Source organism: Pseudoliparis swirei, chromosome 22 (genome assembly GCF_029220125.1).
Source record: "Pseudoliparis swirei isolate HS2019 ecotype Mariana Trench chromosome 22, NWPU_hadal_v1, whole genome shotgun sequence".
Classification (NCBI taxonomy): Eukaryota; Metazoa; Chordata; class Actinopteri; order Perciformes; family Liparidae; genus Pseudoliparis; species Pseudoliparis swirei.
Genome location: NC_079409.1, coordinates 15,350,293 through 15,374,736, shown reverse-complemented (window position 1 = coordinate 15,374,736; position 24,444 = coordinate 15,350,293). Strand labels below are relative to the sequence as shown.

The window sequence follows — 24,444 nt, the reverse complement described above, 5'->3', positions numbered from 1 at the left end:
ATTCTATCTGTTTTATCACTCTGACCTCACCTCTCTTCTCTCTCTTTTCTTTCCTCTTCTCCTTCTTCCTCTCTTGCAAGCGGACTCAATGGCGAGTCTAATTTTAGCTGCACATGTCAGTTCCACTCGACTTTTTACTGCCCTAGATATTTGCATCTGACATATGCATTTTCACAGCGAGCATCTTGAGTGTGTGTGTGTGTGTGTATTTGTGTGTGTGTGTGTGTGTGTGCACAGCACTTGTGAACAGATGAGTCATGTGACTGGGGTGACCATAATGGCTGATTGGCTAATTTATTGTCCTCTGATCCGTCCCATGATGCTTACAGGAAGGAAGACTCCCAAGGTTATACATACCAACACACGGGGTGAAATGCAGCTCGCACCAACTGTGTACACACACACACACACACACACACACACACACACACACACACACACACACACACACACACACACACACACACACACACACACACACACACACACACACACACACACACACACACACACACACACACACACACACACACACACACAGTAAAGCAAACCCTCATCCTTGGCAAAGCCTGGGGGATTGTCACATTTCCATTTAAACTGCTACAGACATGTTATAGCAGTCAATCACAGGTTATTCACATCCTTAGAGGAGCAAGGTGACCATAAACCATAAACCATAAACTGATGCTGGTGCTGTAAAAAAGACTGCTATCTTTTTTAAATTTGTATAGTGCTAAAACCCCAGTTGACAGAAAATGAATCACCAGTCAGAATCTTTCATTATTATTATAAAAGTAATTTCTCAAGAAATTATTTGAATGATGATGATGTACAAGTGGGAGCTGAACATCAGCTCCATCACCAAGAAGGCCCAGCAGAGGATGTTCTTCCTGAGGCAGCTGAGGAAATTCAACCTGCCAGGGAAAATGATGGTACACTTCGACACGGCCATCGTTGAGTCCATCATCTGCTCCTCCATCACCGTCTGGCACCCGGCAGCCACAGCCAAAGATAAGTGCAGAGCATCATCCGCTCGGCCCAGAGGGTTATTGGCTGCATTCTGCCTTCCCTCCAGGTCCTGTTCACTTCCAGGTCAGCAAGATTGTCACTGACCCCTCCCATCCTGGACACTCCCTGTTGGAGTCCCTCCCCTCGGGGAGGAGGCTGCGGTCCATCAGGACAAAGACCTCCCCGCCACACCAAAAGTGTTCTTCGGCAGTTGGGCTCATCAATGGAGCCCGGGTCCCCCACTGACTGACTCTGTCACCCCCAGGACGATGATCATCTTCTTCTTCTTCTTCTTCTTCTTCTTCTTCTTCTTCTTCTTCCCTCCTGGAGGCCTCCTCCACACACATGCCACTTTAACATGCACTTTAACTTAAACACACGTCACATGTAACACACACTTAAACACTTTCACGTTATTTGTTGTCCGAGCACTTTATCTTTATCTTTATCTTTATCTTATCTTAAGTTCACTGTTGCTGTCGCGTTGATTGTTGTTTGTCATGTCTAAATGTTGCACCTTCCGGCAAAAAGAATTCCTCGTTTGTGTAAACATTCCTGGCAATAAAACGGTTTCTGATTCTGATGTCTAAAGCCTCTCATGGATTTGCTGTCTTGTAGTATTCTATTTCTTTGTAATTGACTGAACATCTTTTGGTTTCAGTCTCGGCTGCTCATGATCTTGTACTTTGGGGAAACTCTTCACCTTTTCCTGAGATTTCAAAAGCTGAACGAAATCTACAGATTCATTGATTTTTAAACAAATTGGTATTTGCCGCACTAAACAAGCAGGAAACATCAGTTTGACAAATCCCAGCGGACAACTGACCGGAGCCATCTCCATGATAGGTGAACAATCTTCATCCACCAATGAAGAGCATAAGGCCCAATGGAAAGATCCAGCAAACTAACAAAGTGGACTTTGACTTTGGATTTGTGTTGCTATTATTTTCTGGTTAAACGTTATAACCTCATATTTTCAAGTATAAAACTTGTTTGTTTCAGTTGTTTAACTAAATCTGATGTATTCACATTAGTCCGCCGAGGACAGTTAGGATTGAACTCGACTATATTATATACGTTTGACCTCTACAATAGACGACTGATGTTTAGAGGTTGAACTCAACTTGCTCTACAATAGAAATGAGCAACATAACATAATTAGAACGGACGTCTTTGTGCCCTTGGGTCAGCCCCTGACTGTAGATGTGTAGATTACATTGATCACTTCAAACCTTGGTGTGCTGTTTCTCCGAGTGTGTGTGTGTGTGTGTGTGTGTGGCCGCAAGCTTGATTAAATACGAGTCAACATCTGGACACACCCCGGCATGCTAACAGGCCAGGGGGGCATATACAGAGAAACACCCACAGAGACACACCTCATTGTCAGTTTCAGCTCCACACCCTCCTCACTCCCCGTCGTCAGTCTGACTTCCTTCACCTGTTCACACACCTGTCTTTGATCACTAATCAAATCCCTATATAGTCTCCTGCCTCACACACACACCTTGCCAGATTGTTCTTCCTTTTCTTTGCCAGACTCTCCAGCACTTGTTTCTAGACGGATTTCCTGTTGCCGACCCTGCCTGTCCCTGGTTAACCCGCTAGTCCGACTCCCCGAGAACCTACCAGCCCTTCGTCCTGTTGATACTCTGCCTGCCGTTTCCAGAGTGTGGAATATAAGTTCGAAGGATCCCTGGAGTCGAGGGTGCATTTGGGTCTACACACGAGTCGTTACACCTCATCACCTTTAGTGGCTCTGACCCACCTATAAGTCATGGTTCCTGGCGTGTTAGCTTACAGGCGAACACGCTGTGCTACTAAATCAAGGCTTGTGTACTGAATGATCATCACTCTGTGAAAACAGGATGTTACCTGAATGCATCGGTGCATCTGTGTCCGAGTGTGTGTGTGTGTGTGATGGCAAAGGTTGCACGTATGCCCAGAAATGTGATTTTGGATTGAATGAAACGAGGGCCGAGGAAGAGGAGGGAGTTTGGATGAGGAGGCGACATGTTGCGTCATCGCTGGGGAATGAAACATCTGGATGGCTCTGTGGAGCGTCGACTGTTTTTTACTCATTCAAACACACACACACCCAAGAGTAACTCCGGCGGAATAGGAGGTCTTTCTCTCGTAGCGCAGACGTTTGTGGTCACTGTATGTACATAAACACAAGTTATTCATCTGTGATAAACATATGGTGTAGGAGTTGGTCCTGTTTCAAGTGGCTTTTCTTTAGATTATTTGTTTATCTCGCTACATACGACGGACAAATTAAGGATGAATACATGTGTGCAGAGATGAAGCGTCCAAACACAGAATAAAGGATCACGAATCTTTAGTATGGAAACTAATAAATAAATCATACTGGCTTTCACAGCAACGGTTGTAGAGATTTTAGTAGATTTGAGACAATAGTCTTAGTCGAACAGAACTCTCTTTAACTGGCATTAAAACACATTGGGAGAATATTTTGGAACACTGATGTTATCCCTCCATTCGAGATACACAGCTGTGGAAAATAGAGTTTTAATTTGTTGCACATCTGCATGCCCCTGAAATCTCACTGCTGTTGTTTGCATGCAAAATGACCAACAATAAAGCCATCTACTATGAAAACACGAATCAATTATTTGTCAAATCTAATTTTATGAAATTTGGTATGTTATCAATAAATGCAAACAATGTTCAAAGCCAAGACAAAGTCACTGCCAGACTTCTTTTGTTTAATACACAAGTGTAAATATAGTTTGAGAAATGTTTGTAAGTTTACTTCACAAAAAGCAAAATAAGGGATAAAAGGAGATGTATTTATATTGTTGGGGTTAAATTATGGAACAATGCTAACATAAACGTAAGAATGTGTATCTCCTTTTCGGTTTTCAAAAGGATTGTTTATAAAGTTATTGTTGAGGGTTACAAGTGCAAATTCAAAGATATTTGTTCTTTTCTTTTTTAAATATTGTCTTTTCTTAAGGGTAGCTTAATTGATAATAATGTACGATAGGCATATACATATTATGTTTATGCCTGTGCTTTTTCAGTCATATTGTAAACTAGACTGTATGTAGGCTATATTTGATGGCTGAATAAAATACTCGTACTACTACTGCTACCACAAGGATGAATGACGTAATATGAATCGGATAGTTTTATGACCACATCGTTGGCCTTCTCATTCTGCTGATTGAAGCATATTTCTCCTCTGCTGCGTCACAAAGTAAATGACTTTACTTCATGACGCCTCACAGCTCTGTATCCTCTCTCCCTCCCTTGTGCTGTCCAGGTGGAGCACCTGCCTCGCAACATATATGGACATCCACATCTGTGTGCACATCCGCAGCGCACGACTAACGGCTCTGATTGGAGGAGAGAGAAGACCCTCCCCTGTCTCAATGAGACTAAGCACAACGTGCACTAAAAAATAAAAAGGGAAACTGAAAAGAGAGTGGGGAAAAACTGGGAGGTGTTACGAGAAATTACCGAACAGGACATTGCAGATCAGCAGAGGAGTGAAGAATGTGTAATGTAACAGCCACCTCTCCGTCTCCCTCCGTCTGTCACACGGTCCTCTCACACACTTCAACAGCCCTCTGCAGATAGTAACTGAGTAGTTACGATAAACACATAATCTGTGTGTTGGCTGCGAGCTCATTAAGGAAGACATTTCAAAGGCATGTGGAACACCGTATCCCTTTAAATGAGAACATGTGAAAGCAGTAAATGGGCGTGACTCAGCAGATATAGAAGAATAAAACAACAAGTGTTCATAGCAATAAACAGAAAACATCATTTTAAACCAACTAGCATCACTACACTGCCCCGGGGGAACACGCTGCCAATGTCACACACACACCTGGTAGCACCCATACAAACACAAACACACACATTCTCAAAAGACATATTTATCTCTCACATTGAGACCGGAATTAAATGTGTTTACAATCTTAGATATGACACACATGTTTATGATTTGGGAATTTTATTCTTTTTTTTAAAGGGTGACTGTCACTTTTGTAAGAAACATTCTTCCACCTATAGGTTAAAAAGGTATTTCATGAAGAATAAAACCCATGATTGCTCAATTCAACACACTGTGGGTTTCGTTGCCATGACGAACTGGGTCAGGTATGACCGGTAGCTCATGGCTAACGTTAGCTCAGGCATGGGGCCTTGTAGCTGACATTACCTCATCATCTTCATCTTCTTTGCTTGTGTTACTGTCACAGAATATTGACAAATCATTATTTCTTATTTTAATAAGCATGCAGTATGTAAGATGGTAAGTTTCTTCACTCTGCAGAGGAATAAAAGAACAACGTGTTGGAGCTGCATTCCCTGCACGGCGGGTCCAGCCTGAGGCATGTGGAGGACACGGTGATGTAATCTTCGGTAGTGTCGGCCGGATGACACTGTTTGTTTTCGCCGTAGGAATGGAAAGTTACTCTGTTACGCAACATAAGCAAACACGCAACACACACTGAAATATCATCCCAATTGAGTCAAGTTTTAACGACCAGAAAGCCGTTGGACATTTGAAGCTCTGAGCCGAGCCTCCCCCAGCTGTCCGTTGGCCTTGTCTGTCCTCCACCTTCATCTCCTCTTTAATCCCCAAAGCCTCTCGCTCTCTCTCTCTATCTCCTTCACAGCCTGTGCCTCTTATCTACTCCACCCGCTCTATCAGTTTTTCTCTCTTTCCACTCCTCTCCAGACTCGCATGCCTTGCCCATTGCGAGGGCGTCTCGACAGCGTCACTCACCATGGGGCCGGTGTCGGGGCCTCCCTCTTGCTCTCCTCTCCCCCGGTGTGTCCTTCTGGCCTGGTGGTTACACAATTAGCCCAGTGGAGAGATGACGGCAGAAGGAATGACAACAACAAAAAAGAAGAAAAAAGAGAGGGTTGAAGAGAAATTAAGATAACAGGTGAGCAGTTGTAAAGAGGGAAAACTATTTAATAAAATATCTAAAATACAAAATAGATACAATCATGGATAACTTATCATTTGCTTACTTTTTAACACATTTATCAAATTGCTGTTAAATTCTAACAGTGTGCTTTAATCTGCATTTCTTTGCAGCTCCTAAAATAGATATTCAAGGTCAACGGCGGCGTCCTCAGCCTTGTGAGGCCAAAGCAGGCCTGTGTTTATAAGTGTGCGTGTGTGTGTGTGTGTGTGTGTGTGTCTACTTACCAACCAAGCCAACAGCATGCAGCCCAACATGCTCATCATGCTCATACACATGAGTAGAGCGTGTTCACCGTGGTGCCTGTGTCTTTGTGTAGCCACACCGTTGTTCTCCTGACTGCCAAGGTCAGCTGGTAAATCCCTCCTCACTTACTTTGCGTGGAGTCAAATCAGCAGTTTCCTCCATCCCCCATTTTTTCTGTACACGGCGGTTCTCTCAATCCCTCTCTTCTGCCTCTATTTTTAACCAGCTTAGCATCATTACCTGGCTGCCGATTCACAAAGTCTGTTAATCCTACAACACCGCGACTGCACAGATCATTGCTAGTTTCCAGAAAAGTAATGCAGCGACGCTCAGGAACAGTTTCCCCTCAATAATTAGTCCTTTTTGGTTTAATTAAACTATTTTTGATATTCAAACTTTTTTAATGTTTCATCTTCTCCTCTGTTTATGTTTGTGTATGAGTCCTGAGATCCATCCCCACCAAACCAATTCACACAGAGCCATTAGAGAAAGCTGCAACTCCTGCTTGATCTCTGGATCATATCTATTGATCCAGATGCTTATATATTAGGCACATTAATGCACATTGCAAAGTCTGTATAGACTGCAGCGTAATGGAAATAAGAAAATAAATACATTAATAAATGAGTATTTTCTTTAAAAGGCAACAGTCACTGTAAGAGGAAACATCTGAGTTTCTATATTGGTTTGAGTTTTCAAAGCTTCTGCAGAGCGAGCCGACCTTGGCGGTCGGTCTCGAGTATCATGCGGTTTGCGAAACGCATGATGTCAGCAGTAAACCCCCCATATGTTCACTTCTTCTTAGAATCCCCATCTACCCGTGTGATCAGAATACAAGCAGCGAGCAGACTGCAGAGTCACGGCGGGCCGCTAGTCAGGCCTCACCTTCATCTGCAGAGCGAGGGACGAGTCTGCAGCAGGCCGGGTTCAGTGAAGACACTGCTGCACCCAATTAATATGGATAAGCTGCAGGACACAAGTGGTTTACACATGCGAGTCAGTGGTGCAGGGGGGTGGATGTATGTCATCCTCACATTCCGCATCTAAGACTGCACATTTTGGCCCCTTTGGTGCAGTCTCAGTGCTGGAAATGAATCACGCTGATCTAAAAATAGTATTATTCTTGTGCCAGCAGACTTTTTTCAGTGACTGCGAGTACGGGATAATGAAGCTTAAAATAGAAATAGATGAGTCAGACATGAGGGGAGGAAGCAGATAATGAGCGCTTGCCTCTGCATCAGGTGTGGTACAGTAAAGCCTTATGCAGTTTTATCTAGAGCCCTCTCATGGACGACTGGGGGTACTGCAGCTGCAGCCTTTCACTGCAATGTTGTGCTTGTACTTCCCCTTCCAGTGTCTTGATACATGGAGTGAAGTGGCAATACTCACTTGAAATTAAAGCACTCCTATTTCCTCATAATATTATATATACGACATGTTAGTGCTTTACAGTGTTATTGTGTATATTTCTATTGATGGGTGTGACTCGGCTGAACCCTCCGATACTTTCAGCCCATACTGCAACCACATGGTGAAATGGGGGAATTACAACTGAGGTGAAAAAACACATCTGCAAATAATGACATGAAGAACTGTAGTTCAATGATTTAACCAGGATACACATTTAAATCGTGTTTATTGAATCAACAGCTGTCAAGATGAATTTACAAACATAATTAATGAGGAACAAAACAGATTAAAAACAACATAAATCAGGAAAAGAAAAAAAATAGATCAAGTTTTTTACAAAGCTATTTGATGAAATAAACTAGTTGGCACAGCACCAACACACACACACACACACACACACACACACACACATAGTTTGGGTTTCTTGATGGAGTAGAAGCAATTTACAATAAGTATTACAGTTCAACCCCACGGCCCTGATGATGGACAGACATATCAGTATACTAGCAGGCTCTGTGTCAAACCCTGTTTGAACCCCCTAAAGAACCATTTAATCCTCCACTAGAGCGATGAATTGCAACAGATTTCATGGACATAATCCAGATTTACCCTAATCCATTTGAGCATGCTGGTGGACAAAGTGAAAAATAAAAAAAAGGCACAAAAGTTTTCAAGTAACAGATAACCCCCTAAATATACAGTACTGTTGCTACTCGTAGTTTGAGCAACTGGGAAGTGTGTACTATGGCTTTAAGGAAGGATGGACGCAAGTTAAAAAAAAAGAAAAACAGTAAAATGTTACAGCGAGAAGGCCGCTCCCTCAGTCGATCTAATGTTCCCTTCCACCTATGTTTCACAAGAAAGGCCAAGGCCAGATGCAAATATATATTTAAAAAACTATTCAGATAAAATATTAACAGAGTATTTCTGCTGCAGTTAACCCCCCTGACTGCTGTTTACAGCCTCATCATGATCTGTGAGTCTCAGCGCTGCCCGATTAACTGCAGCTAATAGCTTCTCCACAGGGCGCGTGCTTTACACCCGCCTCATGCCGGCTGGGTCTGTGAACCAGAACCAGCCGGCGGGTACGTCTGGACAGACGAGCCGTGCACGTACCCACGAGTGGTAAAGCGCCACATTCTATAATGAAAGTCATTTCCGTGTTGAAACATGCTCATGCCATTGCAACGCAACAGTGTAATTCACGATGATGTGACATGTATACGCAGCATATGGTGTTTAGAACAGCATCGTGTTTGATGCGTCTGCAGTTTAACTAACAGTTTCATGATATCTCTCGCTGTGTGAGCAACATCTGGTGTCTTCTGGCTCTCGCTGGTCGTGGCTTAGAAATGGTAACATTCTTAAAAGGAGCGACACACACGTGAAGATGATTATCTCATCATTCTGGTAACTTGACCCCGGATAAATATTCTGAACCAAGATGGAAAAACTGAACTCTGTCTTTGGAACAGACGTGAACATTCCTATCCAAGCACACCATTCACACGTTCTGACACTTTGCATTCATGCAGTTCAAACATCTCCAGTCGCACACACACGCACATATGTACACACACCCCTCCGTGTTTCCTCACACAAACATGGCGGACGACACAAAGCTTTCACCGCGGCTGACATGGTGGCCGTCCTGGGGGCCGTCCTGGGGGCCGTCCTGGGGGCCGTCCTGGGGGTCGCTGTCTGTGCGCATGTAAGGAGGCGGGACCTCGTTGTTTCCGGGGTCATCCCAGCCAGAGGGGGCAGCAGCGTAATAATGCTCCCCCTCATCTTCAACAAAAGCATCATCGTCATGGTCGGCGTCCAGGTCCTGGCAGCCAAAAGACACACAGTGAACATGAGAGGAAATCCCTCCAGCTTCTGCTTCATCAGTTTAAGGTTAAGATGCCTTTACTTCTGATGAACTCACCAAACTAATTGTTTAATGACCCTCTTTAATTTGAGACTGACGTTTAAAATTAAATAAAAAGCAGAAACCTAGTTAACCAAATGACTTCTTTTTTTTTTTTACACACACCCACACACACAAAAATAGTACACATCTTAAATTATCCATGAATTCACAAGTTGTCTACAGTTATCAGCTACAAGTTATTTTCTATTTTTAATTAATCCTTTCAAACCTAAAGCCTGATGTTCAATTAAAAAAAGCTTAAAATAGAATTACAATGTTGCACATTGTACAACAAAGAAAGTGTTAATTGAACACTGCATAATATTTGACTTTATTATGGGTAAGCTTGGATGTGTGTTCCAGTCTATTAAACATGTTATCTCCCAGTAGGACAACGGCTCTGCTGCTTTACACGGTGTGGCTGCCCAACATGTAAAACCATGAATGGATCCAACCGGGATGAGAACGTTGTAATTCATGAATAAAAAGGCGTAAACAACCTCAGACACCACCCTGATAAAAGGTAAAATGCTGAACATGTTCCACAATGTGCTCCGTGTGCGTTCTCAAAGTTAAAAGTGAATTTACCATTGATAATATTCATTTGAGTGACGGTCATTGGAGTGCACGTCTAACCAACACGTGGCCTTACCGTGACTGGCTCGGCACTCTGGGTATTGTAGTATTGGTCCTGCAGAGGTCTGTCCTCGGCCACTGGGACATGGTTTGTGTTCGGCTGTTGAGGACGTACACATCAGACGGCATGTTACAGAATTATATAAATATAATCATGTTCACTTTACAATGTGTAGATCAGCCCGACAACCGTTTAGTAAATTAAATTGTTCACAAGTATTCGTCGATGGCGACTCACTCTGGCAGCGGAGCTGTTGGTCTTCTTGGGGGGAGGCGGCTTGTACTTGGGCGGACCACTGAAACACAAACAGCTGCTGAGTCACACAGTTATGAAATGTGCAGCGTACAAACAGACAGACATGAGACAACAACAACAACAACAACACCACCAGTGGGGTGAACTGTATTCATCCACTCACTTCCTGTTGAGTTTCTTGTTACTGTGCTTGCGGTACATCGCGATGGCCGTTCCAATGATGGCCAGGAGGATGACGACTCCGATGATGGCTCCTATGATGCTGCCGGTCGTTGCCCCCTTCCCTGGAAGACGGGTACCTTGAAACATAAGGAGGGGAGAATTATTTATCTGTATATATATACCATTTACATTGGCCTTGTGAACCCTCAAAATAACATATAACCATGTCTGTCCTGAGGGATAGGGGGCCGGAACAATGAGGATTATGTCTGTATGAGCTTGGTATGTTTGTAAGTGTTTATTTATTTATTTGAATAGGGACTGTACACATTAATCAACCCAGGGGTAAATGTGTCAATGCTAGCTAAGGCTACATTTCAATTGTAGTCCCTGTGGCCAGATATTAGTGATGGAGAGAAACGTTATCACAGAAACATCAAAAAGCAATAAACAAACAGGTTTGATCAGACACTGGCCTCCTCATAATGCGATGAGGCCAGTGTCTGATCAATCAATGTATGTGTGTACATGTTTATACAATGCAACATTCCTTAAAATAAAATGAAACTCAACACTCTTTGAAGTAAAGTCTGCGAAAGTCAGCTAAAAATATCTTTTGTTATAAGAAAAACTTTTAGTTATCTTTACTGTTTTATTATTCATCTTCAGAGCCCTTGATAAGTAATAAAACCTCCACTGGATCCCCTACAGCAGAGAATCCAGTTCAAGGTCCTTCTCAACCTCGCCCCTTCACACCTGGTTGACCTCCTGACCCCCCCTACTCTGTCCCAGCATCAGACCTGGGGGGACGGGGCCTTCTCCATTGCTGCCCCCTCCCTCTGGAACTCTCCCCCATCACCTCAGACTTTCTTCAACCACTCACCACTTTCAAAACTGCACTTCAAACTATTCATATCTGCTTTCAACCTGCGATGCTATTTATGTGGCTTCTTACAGTTATGTAATCTCTCTTGTATATGTTGCTTGCATCGTTTTTGTTTAACCATGTGAAGTGCCTTTGAGTATCTAAATGTATTATTATTGTTGTTATATAATGCACGACTGCATGCAAGATAAGTGAAGTTACTCCACACTGTCAGACCCATGACTATGGGTGGCCTCGGAGAAGAGAGACTCAGCATCTGTGTGCGTGCGCGTACATGTGTGTGTGTGTGTGTGTGTGTGTGTGTGACACTGTGCTGGTGAAGTACAGAAAGGGCCTTGATTAGAGCTTCGAGTCACACGAGTGATTAAGAAAAACCAGAGAATCATGCTGAGGTTCCACTAATGAACCATGACAACACTGAACATGAACAGACACACACACCCACACAGATTGTTTACTGAAGGTGCAACCCACCTCATTATCCCCCCCAAATCCCATGGGATTATGCTAATTAGGGGGCGTGAAAGGGCAGAGAGGCTCTGAAGCTCATTTGATGAGAACAAACCCAGGTCCTAGTAATTGGAAGGGTCATGATTGAATGTTGTTCGTCCTCTAATTACAATTCTCCTCTTACAATAGACTACTTTGACTATGTACTAAAAATAATATCCATTCCTCCGCACACGCCTGAATCTCCCAATGATCATCTCTTTCTTATTGCTCATTACAACCGAGCTCATCCCATTTTACTGCTGACCCTCTCGTGGATGCTTTTCCGCGTGCCAAGTCATTCCTGAAGCCTGGAGGGTGAACCGACGGCACAATACACTTTAGAAACATGAATGTAGAAGTGAAAACATGGGGATTGCAAAATTAAAGTCATGGCATTTAAAAATAAATCATAGTGGCTCTGAATGTGCACCTTGAGAGCAGAGTCACAAAAATACTCACTAAACTTTGCAGTCCTTTAATGATGAACCCAAAGGGTTCCCTGGATATAACCAACAGGAAGTCTTATTTTCAGCGGGTGAACAGAGTTAATTGCGTTGTTTGGATTTATTCTGTGGGGGACAAAAAGTTTTCCTGTTGTTTTTCCCCCCAGCGCAAAACCAACATGTGGTGCCCTCATTGCATCTAGAGTAGGTTTCTGCTTCTGGAGGGACTAAATGTCTTGCACTTCAATCACATATTTTATATAATTAGCTGTATTATGTGACTAGTTCAATTGATATGGTCCATATCACATAAAAACAGAAACACAATTAAATAAAAACAAATGCATCTCAGGATAGAGGATTGAGATATTATCAGTACTCAGATGAGATATTTTCTGAGCTATTGAATAGCGGAACAATACCAACATATTTCCCTCTTAAAGGTTGCATTAGCGTAAAGTGATAATTATTAACTGTAATCGCCAAAATACCAAATAATTCTAAATACAAATATGTTAATTGAAACAACAGCTTCAGAGCAAAAAGGTTATTCATGGTTTCACTTCTGTAATAAAGAGATTATGACCAGCAGCTATTATATTGGAGGAAAATCAGGCTCGGCTGTAGGAAATGAAAACAGTCCATACTAATCTAAAGTGTCGAACCATGAGCTTGTAAAACACCATTTAGTTTCATCTCACCCATAAAAAACTGATGTTGGGGTTACACAAGAACAAAGAATATGAACTTTAGAATTTGATATACTATATGAATTAGTCAGATTCTCTACAAGGACACTCACGAAGGAGTGTGTAGAAGACGCTACTGCGATGGTTCAAGTGTTTTCTGTAATAGATTTCCAACTGTGGCACATCACATAAACGTAGACATGTGCTCGGCCACATGGTGGTGCTGTGTGGCTTTAAAACCAAAGTGCTGAGCAGCTCCGGGCACTCGTGTTCCTCATGTGATACCTGGCTGCTCTTTGAGTGTTTTAGTGTTGCAGCTTCCTCATTCCAGAGCCGTGTCTGTTCAGCGTCACGCCGCTCCCTCCTCCATTTTAGCTCTCTGGATTTCTTAAATACTCTATAGGAGCACCCCGACCCCCCCTTCTCTCTCTCATCCCCCGCTCTTATCACACAGGCGTCATTATCCAACCAAAGTCATTTTCACTCTGCAGGTTTCAGGTAGAAAGCGTACCCCTCCTCGCCGATGACCTCCGATGGAGAATAGAGCTCTGCAGGAAAAGAGGCCGCCTTTAAGGATCGAGGTGCGGCGCTTGTGTGGAGGACTCCACAGCGGGCCCTCTGTGTTGGCCCTGGACACCAGCCATGTTGTGCACTTATGAAACATCTCAGACAGAGGGAGAGTGTGTGTGTGTCCTGTACTTCTGCTGGGCCCGTTTAAATCTCTGCAGCTCTTTGCCAAGGACACCCAGACGAGCACTTACCCACAAATGTAGAGCACATTAAAGACAAATGCAAACACAAAATGTACACTCATAAAAGCGCACCCCCGACATTGTATTGAGAAGCAGCTGGTATCCTCGGCTGTATCCTCATCACTCGGTCTGACATATTTACACAAACACACCGACGCCCTTTGCCCCGCCGTCCTTCCTTTCCCAGACAACCTCACATGCATACACAAAGACATATTTACATACATATTCAAATACAAGCACAGACTTAACAAGAGCACACACAATAATATCAAATTCATAGCAGGGAGCGGTTCTGTAACTCCCATCTGATGGTGTTTTCTTTACTGTGAATGAGCAGACGGTCCAAACTCAGTTAAAGGTCATCTTCCTCTCTGTGAGCCAATCGATGCAGTGGCCATCGAGCCAGACACCCCCCTATCCCTTATATATATATATATATATATACACATTGCTCACCACTGCCTGCCCAGCCAAGCCAGTCAACCACAGACAACCACTCTCCCAGTCCTCCCCCAGCACAGAAACAGGGGGAGGATGAAGAAGTGGGAGTGAAGGAAGAGGAGATTTGCCTGGATGGTTGGCTGAAACTACCACAGACCTCTTTAAGGAAGTAGGAAACACCACCAGGGCCTCTGGAGCTTTAAATACTGACCGCAGCTGTGCAGTCAGCGGCAAACGCTTTGCAGATTTACCTTTGTTCTCTTCATTTATGTCTCTAAATAATTTAAGATGGGGGGGGGGGGGGGGGGGGAATCAGGACTCCATGAGAAACTGACGGGAATGCTGAAATGAGGAGAGAATATTCAGTGAAAGACGATTCATTGAGAGTTGAGTCAAGTCGAGATGACGGTTTCCAAACAGTGGAGTTTGGGCGAGTGACATTGAGGAGAGGGGAGGTGAGGAGAGAGAGGAATCAAGAGAGAAAAAAAGAGGGCGAGGGAGCAGGCAGAGCCGAGTGAGATGGAGGCTGCGATGAAAGATGCTGGCTTCAGATAAGTAGAGGGATTTCCCGGCTGCTGCCTGCAACGGGCTGATCACACACCGAGGAGATGAAGGAGAGAGCGGGAAGACAAAGATCTCACATCCCTCTCTTTTCCACTCAATCCCATGTTCCCTCTTCCTGTGTGTTTACGCCCCTCTCTGAGGGGATTAAGGTTAACATGCTGGCCTATCCTCAACCCCCCCCCGCACCGGCCGGGCTTTCGCTCCATTTATCTCTGCCTCCTCCCCTCTCCTTCCACCCATCCCTCCTTCTCTCCCATCATCCCCCTTTCCTGTCATCCCGCTCCATCGCCGTTGTCATTTGGGAGTCGCTTGTTTGGCCCCGTAATATGACGGCACAACAAATCTGCAGCGTCTCCCTCTGCATCTCTTATCTCCTGTGCCTAACGAGAAGAGATAAGACTGTTTTATTACCCTCCCTGACCTCTGACACAAATCCACACACACACAAATCTGAAATTGTCCATCTCTTCCAGGGTGATGTAGATCCATTGTCGAAAAGGTTATGAAATATGAGTATGTGGTTGGTCTTGTTTTAAGAGATTAGCAGACCACTGGACTCACTGGAGAGACAATCCTCCTGAAGCTGATGATCAAACTCATTCGCTCGACTTCTGAGGGACAGTTGACCAACATATCCAAAGCCCTGTTGGCTCACTGGCCGCAGCCTCGGCCATGTGGTGGAACTGTGTCCGGCTGGTGAGTTTCACTGCTTGTCTTCTTCACTTTGTTCCCTCCCACACATCTTCCAAGTCACTCTCCAGTATGCTTCTTGCAAAGTGAGACATGTCTATATTAGAATATAAAATCCAAAGCGTTTGATCGCTCCTCATTAATGTCTTTGAAGGAGCAAACATTTGATTGGGTATTCCCTTTTTCTTTGTCATTTTTTTAAAGATGTCAGTGGAAACTGGCAAGTTCCAGCAACGCTTTGGGCTCAATGCAAAGTCTGAACATAACGAGACAAACTGGTTTCATGTGAAATCCAATCCTTTTGAACTCGGCGGAGACACAAGTTACAGTCCTACCCGAGAGAGAGAGAAACACTAGCACGCTCACAGCAAAGTGCCTGGAGATGAGATTAGGACGGAACGAATTGATGGCCTCCGAAAGAGATTAAGATAAAGAACAGTACATGTAATCTCATTGCTCACTAAGAGAAAAGAGGAATGCTACCCTTTAGATTCGAAGGTTAACTTGGAAAAACAAACACCGTATCCATCCATTGACTCATTCATTCAGCTGGAGCTGTGTGTACACCTGCATCGCGTCTCTGCTAATACACTGACCCGATAATCAACTGCATAGATCGCTGCATGGGGGGGGTGGGGGGAGAGGAATAATAGAAATAAAAGATGTGGCTAATCTGGTACATAAATGAGCTGCACGCCTACACACACACACACACACAAATTATTCACAATCAATGCAAGTGCTACAGAGTTGCGTGCTGTAGCTTCCTGATATTAATTGTATGTCAGTTGAAGACCTGCTACACCCACGACCACCATCACCATCACATTACAGATCAGCACCAAACTAATTGATTGCACTGGTTCGAACAACAAGACCAGCTGAACGGATTCGTGAAGACAGACTCGCTCTACCAAACCGGTTGAATTTAGTGTGTGTGTGTGTGTGTGTGTGTGTGTGTGTTGCCAGGGTTCTTGGTGAGGGCAGATCAGTGATGCTGGTCATTTCTAATCTACTGTGATTCCAGCTCAATCTCGTGCAGTCCAACTGTCTGTGGATTAAATTCATGTCTGACACTGCGTCTGGGTGTACATACTGTGAGGGTGTATGTGCATTTTGACATTTCAAAAAGCTGTGTGGCGGTAATGTGAAAACTCTGTATGGTGTGTGTGTGCTGCTGCTCTCCCTCTCTGGGGAGACTGTGTTCACTGCCACAGTGCATCAAAACACACTCAGTTGCCTTGGGAGAAGGCAGGAACTCACTCTCCCTCCCTCTCTCTCCATCTCTTCCCCCTCTCCAAGCCTCCCATCATCCCCTCCACTCCATCTCGTTTTCTTTCTCTCTCTCTGATAAGGTCGCCATTCGCCTCTTGCTGTCTGCCTGTAAATATTTACAGTCCACTTCCACTTTACACGGAGGTGGTCGGCTGCAGCCAGCAAAGAAAGTTGTGCTGCCTTAGCCAAATGTGGCTGTCCACTCTGGACATGTACGATTTGTTGTACTCCAAGCCAGCCACACACACACACACACACACACACACACACACACACACAGAGAGAGAGAGAGAGAGAGAGAAAGATAGGAGGTAACAGGTGGAGCTGGAAACAGTGAGCAGATACTTAAAAGAAGTACAAGAGGTGCTCAAAAAGCACAGGTCAGATTGTCGTGACATCCACTGCAGCACATTTAATGTTGAAACCCAATTTAGCACTTTTAAACACATTAAGCTAATGATACATGACACCCCCGTCTCAAAATGTAAATGGCGTGATTAATTTAATACATGTTGTAATTAACATACCATTTATTTTATGACTTTATGAACAGAAGTTCACTCTTCAATTTTCTAATTGTGATGCTCTGATACAGAGAAATAATATATTTAAAAGACACAATCTGCCATCTAAATGTAAACCTAACTCAACATTTAGAAAAAGTCTGACGACATCAGGAATGTGTGTAAATAAATAAATAATATATACATACACATATTAATATATATATTATTAATATCAAATGTTATATACATTAATACATATATATAAACATACACATTAATATATATTATTTTATATATATATACACACATTAAGATATATATAGTATTAATATATTATTTTATATACATTAATACACATGCATATATATATGCATCTATATATGTATTTATTTATTTATTGATGAAGCCCATAATATGAATGGATACGACATGCTTGGACCCATTTGTGAAAAAGGGATGAACAATAAAAAAAAGAAGAACTGAAAGTCAGGTCTATTTTAGGTTTGTAGGGCGGATCTCTGTGGCACATACACGTAAGTTACACTTTCAACGTAGCCTGGGCGTGTTGGATGAACAGATGGATACCGCTCGCTATGAAGCTTGAGTGGGGCTCAGCAAAAGACTGGAAGACTGTACAATGTAACAGGATGAAAGTTATTAACAAGAAGAATATCATTAGATTAAAGCAGAAATGGTATGTAAACAAACAACAATTACGAGTTTCATAGTGTATGATATACAGATTTCTTAATGTATTGGTATTTATTGTCCTCACAGCAGCTCTGTGCGGCGTCAGGTGTCTCTGGGAAGTCCCTGTGCTCAGTCAGGTACCTGCCAGTGAAATGATGCAACGTCTGTGTTTTACAAACGAGATGCGACGTGTTAATTATTGAGCTTCAGATGGATGTGTCGAGGTTAGAGAGAGCCAGGCTTCCTGTTTCCCTCCTGCTTCTCTATGATAAGATAAGCTATTCCCATCTCGCCTCTGTGGCTCCGTACTTAGAAGACGAGATCAAACAGATTCCCAGCACCTCGAGCCTCTGCAAGAAAGCCAACGAGCATATTTCTCAAAACGTCAAACTGTTTCTGTTAGAGCAAAAGTAAGAAATTCAAAAGGGCTTTTCAAATAGCAGCCGGCGTCCTACATCATCAATATGTATATCACAAGAAAATGTGTTTGCATATAAACCGGAAAATACTCATTATTATGGCAGACTCTTGGATGAAATCACAGATTATAATTAACTGCCAGCTAACCGACCCACCAAGGGGGAGATAATGTAATTCACAGTGTGCTTTGCAATGCAATCCAAGAATATCCAGCCAGTATTTTACCTCACAATGCCTTCAGGCTTCTCATCCATCATCTCTCCCCCTCACCCCCCCACCACACAACACACTCGTCTCCTCTCCCAGTGTCACTGCGGCCTTGAGGCCAGGCAGTCAGGAGCAGCTGGCATGTTTACCTGCCCTCCTAACCACTGCTAACCTCTGGCTAGAAGGGACTCTCACCTCATTACCTCACCACTCAGCCACACACACACAACCTCAAACGCCGCTCTGCTCTTAGATGCCTCCCCTACACTGCAATGGCCTCCGTGCAGCGCAATCTATTCAGCTGCCTGCTGTGCAGAGACGTTGGATATAATGTGGGGGAACGAGTGACGTCGGCTTGGCTACCGCTCCTTTCCTCCCTCTTTCTCTCGGAGTCTGTTCGTTCATTTTCATCTCTGACTCTCGGCGTCTCACAGAGGGAGCGCTTCATGTTGCCCGCCTACCAAGTTCCTCACACAGACTGCCAGAAAGGAAACAAGGCACAGAGGAGGAGACAGGGATGGGGAAGAAGGGAAGGGTAGAACATATAGGAAAGAACATGGAACTGAGAGAATAGGACATTCCAGCTGGATGGTGGATGTAAGGAGAAAGAGACGACGTGTAGGGGAAAATAAATCGAAGAAAAGTGTGTGTGTGGCAGAAGGAAAATGCAAATATCTTTCAGCTTGATAAGTTACAATGAATGATCCTCGGGTTGGTTTTTTTGAGGGGGGGGGTTGAGATAATGATTTCCTTTCAAGTGTTGTTTACTATGTTTGTACCTGCTGTATTGTTGACCGTAAAGTAGGCTGCCTAAAAGAGTCTCGCATGGAGGGTCCCGAGAGCACCGTGGCAGTAATAGGCCATCTCTCCGTCAAACTGCCTCTCATCAGCTCCTGATTAATGACACAGAGCAGTAATGGGCCTGCTCTCCACATTCAGTCACGTTCCTCTTCATCCCATGCCCCTGGAGAGAAACCACAACAATGGGGGCTGTCAAAACACCTAAGAACTACACTGCCGCTGCACTCGAATCCAAACCCTCATTAAGAAAGACATTTCCTGCATTGCCATTCAGTTATGTATTGCCACTTGCAGCGGGCAGCACTACACAATGCAGAAGAGACGGGGAGGTGGCGGAGAAAGCATTCAGAGTTCAATTTATCTGTATGGGAATAAAGAATTGTTTCATCAGTGTTTAAATGTGCTTGATTGGCTGCTTGGCGTGGAGTGCTGGTGATTCATGCGTTGGTTAAAGGATGCAACCAGTGTTCTGGCGCAGGATGTACAAACACACACTTTGATAAACTACACTTCAAACCAATCTGTGGGAATAAAAACTAACTGTTCATCTAACTGCGGAAGTTCATCATCGTGTCTGTTGTACTCTGTAACAACACAACACACTGTAACCCACTGGACCAGTGTCTTGAAAAGACAAACACACACACACACAGAAAGAGAAACACACACGTGTCAAGCAGAAAAGTGCAAGTGCACACAGATCAGCATCCCATTTCTACTGCATGTGCACGGATGCAGATACTCTCGTTTCAGGACATGCTTCAGCTCTCACAAGTCACGGTCACGGATGAAAGACGGCGAACGGCCGAACAAACATCAAACGACAAGAAGCCGCCGCGTAAAAAGAAAATCAACGATGAACAGATCTCATCCTCCGCCGTGAAGGCAGAGCAGTCATTTCATTGTTCCGAAGTAAAACTGGTTACTTTATTAACAAATGCTCTTATACGCACTAGTCATGTAAATATTCAGATATTACCAAACTACTCCCGCTCACACATTTGCCCGTTCAGACGCCCCCGCCCTCCCGTCCGTGCGTGCGGGGGCGTCTGTGCATCAACGAGTGTTTGTTCGTTGTGCAGCAGCAGCGTGAGAGAATGTGCTGGGTAATCAATAACGTTTCAGTGAAGGACACTTAGGAACAGATTGGAGCCCAAATCCAAGCCAGCATGAAAGACAACATGACAAACACTTGCTGCTCGGCCCTTTAGGGGCTCAGTGTGACATGTAGCCTGACCGTGGCCAAGAGTACACACACACACACACACACACACACACACACACACACTTGTGAACCCACAGACGTATCTTCAAATACAGTTAAAGACATTTACACACCGCTACATCAAAGCAGCAAACTAATGAGTTATTGACCGCTTAGTGCGTGCGTACACACACACCTACACTCACACACAACGTCCTTGTCACTGGTGTACGATAATGAGATGTGTGTGTGTGTATCTGCATGCATGCGCTGGGCTCACTGTGTGTACACAAGTCATTATTAGAGGTTTAGTGTGTGCTCACCAGTCAGTCAGGCTCCAGTCAGAGGAGTCAGCTTAAGGGCTCATAGCAGCTCCCTGAGGAGACACTAAATACCATCAGCCGTTTAAATCCAGCCATGACCATTTTAAATATGCAGCACACACTCACTCCATTTTTAATAAGGGCTCTGAGCAAGACAGAGGGAGAAAAAAAGGAGAAGAGACAAGCGAGAAAAGTTAGAAGGGGCAGAGTGAGGGAGAAACGCGAGGGTAAAGGAGAGAGAGCAGAGTATGTTGCATTGATTTCTTGGCAGTTTGGCACCGGCCCTGATTCGCCTGGAAAAGCCACAGACGTGTCAGAGCCAGTTAGGCATGCCAGAAGAGAGGGAGCACACACACACACACACACACCTCAGTCACATGCGTGTACACACACAGCTCACGTGCAAACATATACACAGACGGTAATGCTCATAAATAGAGAGAATAAACACTCAAAGTGTGTCTCTCACACCTGTGAGAAAGGAGTGATGATGCAAGAGGGTCCGATGCCTTTCTTAGGGAACACCAGGCGTTTCTCTCTGAAGGCAGAGAGTCAAAAATAGATTCTATTACACACACCTCGATGGACAGTAAATGTATCCTTAATCCCTGACTAAAGTTAGCTCAAAACCCTGTCTGCTCCCCTCAGCTCTCGGAGCACACCTGACTGTGCGGCTCATGCGCAGCAGGGAGCCGCCGGATGTACATTTTGATCTGAGGGCGAATGAGACATTAGGATCAAAGTCGGGGACTGGAGAGAATCCACTGATCTTAGCGCTGAATCCATGAGCAACCTGCAGACGGACTACCTGATGAGATGGGCGTTTGTGGCCCACGTCCAGCACGAGCGGTGAGAGGAATATTGATGAGGAAGCTTGGGGCCGATCTGTATCCTGGTCCTCTTATCGCTCAAAATTTTACAAACTAATGTCAAGTTTAAGGGTTTGATTTCCGTCGGGGTCGCCGGTGCTCCTGTGATGAGACTCCAGCAAATCTTTGTTCCATTAATACAAAAGCAAAATATTTGAATAACAAATTATTCATATTTATTTTATTGATAAGAACAAATATACACTTTATATTATTCATTCAAATGTGAATCAAAATGCAGCGCTGAACCAACTGGTTATTTTTGTACCATTACCAAACAAGTAATTTAGCTGTCTCCGAGAGGACGTGGAGTCGTACCGACGCACACGGCACCGGGCTAAGTGGCTGTTTTCTGACAGACTGGCATCCGCCCACCAAACAGTATGCAACCTCTTACCATTTGTTTCTAAGATGGATATTTGGATTACATTTTTGTTTTCATGTTTGGCATGTTGTTTTTGTATGCTTATTATTTATTTGACTTGCTTTTATGCAAAAGCTTCTCACACGATTGCACTCGTCTAACTGGAGTGACTGTAACATCCTTGAATCACAAATCTATTATGAAGGAATTGTAGAAGTGCCACAAATGTTACATGCGTCCTTTTCTATAAACAACTTGGTTTTTCACTGCCTATTGAGTTAAGTGAGACGACAGGTGTGTGTAACACAACACTTAACACTTCAGTGAAGCCTATTTACACACACACCTCGGTGCGAGTCCTTTCTTACAACAAAAAGGGGGACTGTGTCACTCTGGGTTCACGACGGGTGAGACGTGGAGATGCTCAGACTCATGAGAGATGGACATTAGACACGCCGTGTTTCTCAGAGCCACGGACGAGACCGGTTCCCGAGACCGCCGTTCTTTGGGCTGTCAGTAAAGGCACAATGGGACGGTCACACTTTTTTTTTTTACCCACCACTCTGGAATGTTAATCACCACGGAAACCCATTATCTTCACATCCTCTCATCTCTCCCCCACCCACCGTTTGTCTCCCTCTGCTTTTAAAACCTGACAAACTCGTAGCTCGGTACTAGAGAGCAGCATTGTTTCATTGAGCGCGCATGTAGAGGGAGACGGAGACATGAGGCGGAGGAGATAAGAGGAGGCGCGGCAGAGAGGGGAGGCCTGCCTGGCTGCTGACAGAAATTGGGGATCATAAAAAGTGTCTTCCCAGAATTAATCTGCGAAGACTGTATAAAATGAAGTACCACAGAGTTTTTTTGTGTGTGTGTTACTAGACCAGACATGAAACGCATGACTTTCAAATCTATTCATGAAGCTTGATGATCTGGGTTCAGGAGGATGCATGTGGACATTAATGTTCCCGCGTTAATGCAACAGGGCTATTGTGTGTATGCGTTGTGTACGCGTGCCCACGTGGATGTTGTGCGTTTCCGTGCCTCAGCTGTGACACACGCCCCCTGACCCCCTCTCCGCTGCACCGCCTACAGGAAGTGCCACATACATCATGCATTTTATGCATAAGGCTGAATGTCAACACCGATGCATAATTATTTGCGGTAAAATGCTAAATGTCACCAAACACCAGGCTACGTGTCGAGTGACGGCGGGCCCTCGTGTCACCAGAGGACGAGCTGGCAGCCAGACGTCGCCGCACCAGAAGTGAAGACTGTACGCAGCTGTGGCGGGAGTGGTGGCGTCGGGGGACAAGGAGGGTAATGAAAGCAGATTTGAAGGAGAAGGGAGTGAGCAAAGTGCATTTATTTTCCTCCACTATGTGGATAATAAACCTAAATCCAGAAGCCTTTGCATTCACACCAAGTATTGAATTAGCATTCTTGGTATTAAGCCTGCATTGTGATTGGATCTCTACACAGGAGGGAGAGTTGGACTCAATGCCAGAGATGGGCAGCATTCATTTGAAAGATTTCCTTTTTTTATGAGACTTTTTCCTAGATTGCTGAAGCTAACAGGAGCGTGGACATATTAATGAGAACTGCTGCGCTCGAGGGTCGTGCTTTATTCATTCCTAAAGTTGCTCACCGGGTACACACACTGGAAGTAACTGCACATCCTATTTTTGCACATTAATGGGATTAAATAATGTAATCGTGAGGGGCTTCTAATCTGGACATCTTATTCAATAGAAAGTGGTTACACTGAAATCCAAATACAAATCTAATTATCTGCATGGCTGGATACCACAAATGGATGCATTGTTATTGGGGAGAATTGAATCTTTTATATTTTTTGATATGGCTTATTAGAATCACCACTACTTCATACTCTTTACGCCCAAAGGGAAGATGAAAAAAATACAAGCCCACACACATAATTGACTTCCATTCATTTCCTGAAGACTTTCCTGAAGGGATGTTATTTTGTCCCCATAAGACAGTCGAGTCCTCCCAATGTGAGCCGGGTGACAGAGGGAAGTGGCACCCGAGAGAGAAGAAGTAGCCAGTGATGCAGATATATGGCTTAAACTCTTCCTCCAAGGCAGGAGACCACCAGCTGAGCTCCCCGAGTGAGAAACTACACTATTAATATCGATGTGGAAAGCTGGCATCAAGTACTTTTAACACGTACACCAAGACACACACAAAGAGTGGCGTGTGCGTGAGCA

At 44.1% G+C, this 24,444-nt stretch overlaps 1 protein-coding gene and 2 long non-coding RNA genes across 3 annotated transcripts in view; 1 reads left to right on the top strand and 2 right to left on the bottom strand.

The window, feature by feature from the left end:
• Window positions 1-4,893: 4,893 nt before the first annotated feature.
• LOC130213500 (uncharacterized) lies at window positions 4,894-5,856 on the bottom strand. The gene is made up of 2 exons (XR_008835471.1): window positions 5,768-5,856; window positions 4,894-5,420 (listed from the first exon to the last, which is right to left on the bottom strand). It is a non-coding gene; the product is annotated as an uncharacterized LOC130213500 (long non-coding RNA).
• On the top strand, window positions 5,850-6,617 carry LOC130213499 (uncharacterized). The gene is made up of 2 exons (XR_008835470.1): window positions 5,850-5,930; window positions 6,086-6,617. It is a non-coding gene; the product is annotated as an uncharacterized LOC130213499 (long non-coding RNA).
• A 1,220-nt stretch (window positions 6,618-7,837) lies between these two features.
• Window positions 7,838-24,444, bottom strand: part of si:ch73-22o12.1 (nectin-2) — a 75,742-nt gene continuing 59,135 nt past the window's right edge. The window contains exons 7-10 of the mRNA XM_056445079.1: window positions 10,596-10,731; window positions 10,415-10,472; window positions 10,193-10,276; window positions 7,838-9,456 (exon numbers count right to left, since the gene is read on the bottom strand). Of these exons, the coding sequence (XP_056301054.1) occupies window positions 9,223-9,456; window positions 10,193-10,276; window positions 10,415-10,472; window positions 10,596-10,731 (512 nt within the window). The 3' untranslated portion in view covers window positions 7,838-9,222. The remainder of the gene's footprint in view (window positions 9,457-10,192; window positions 10,277-10,414; window positions 10,473-10,595; window positions 10,732-24,444) is intronic.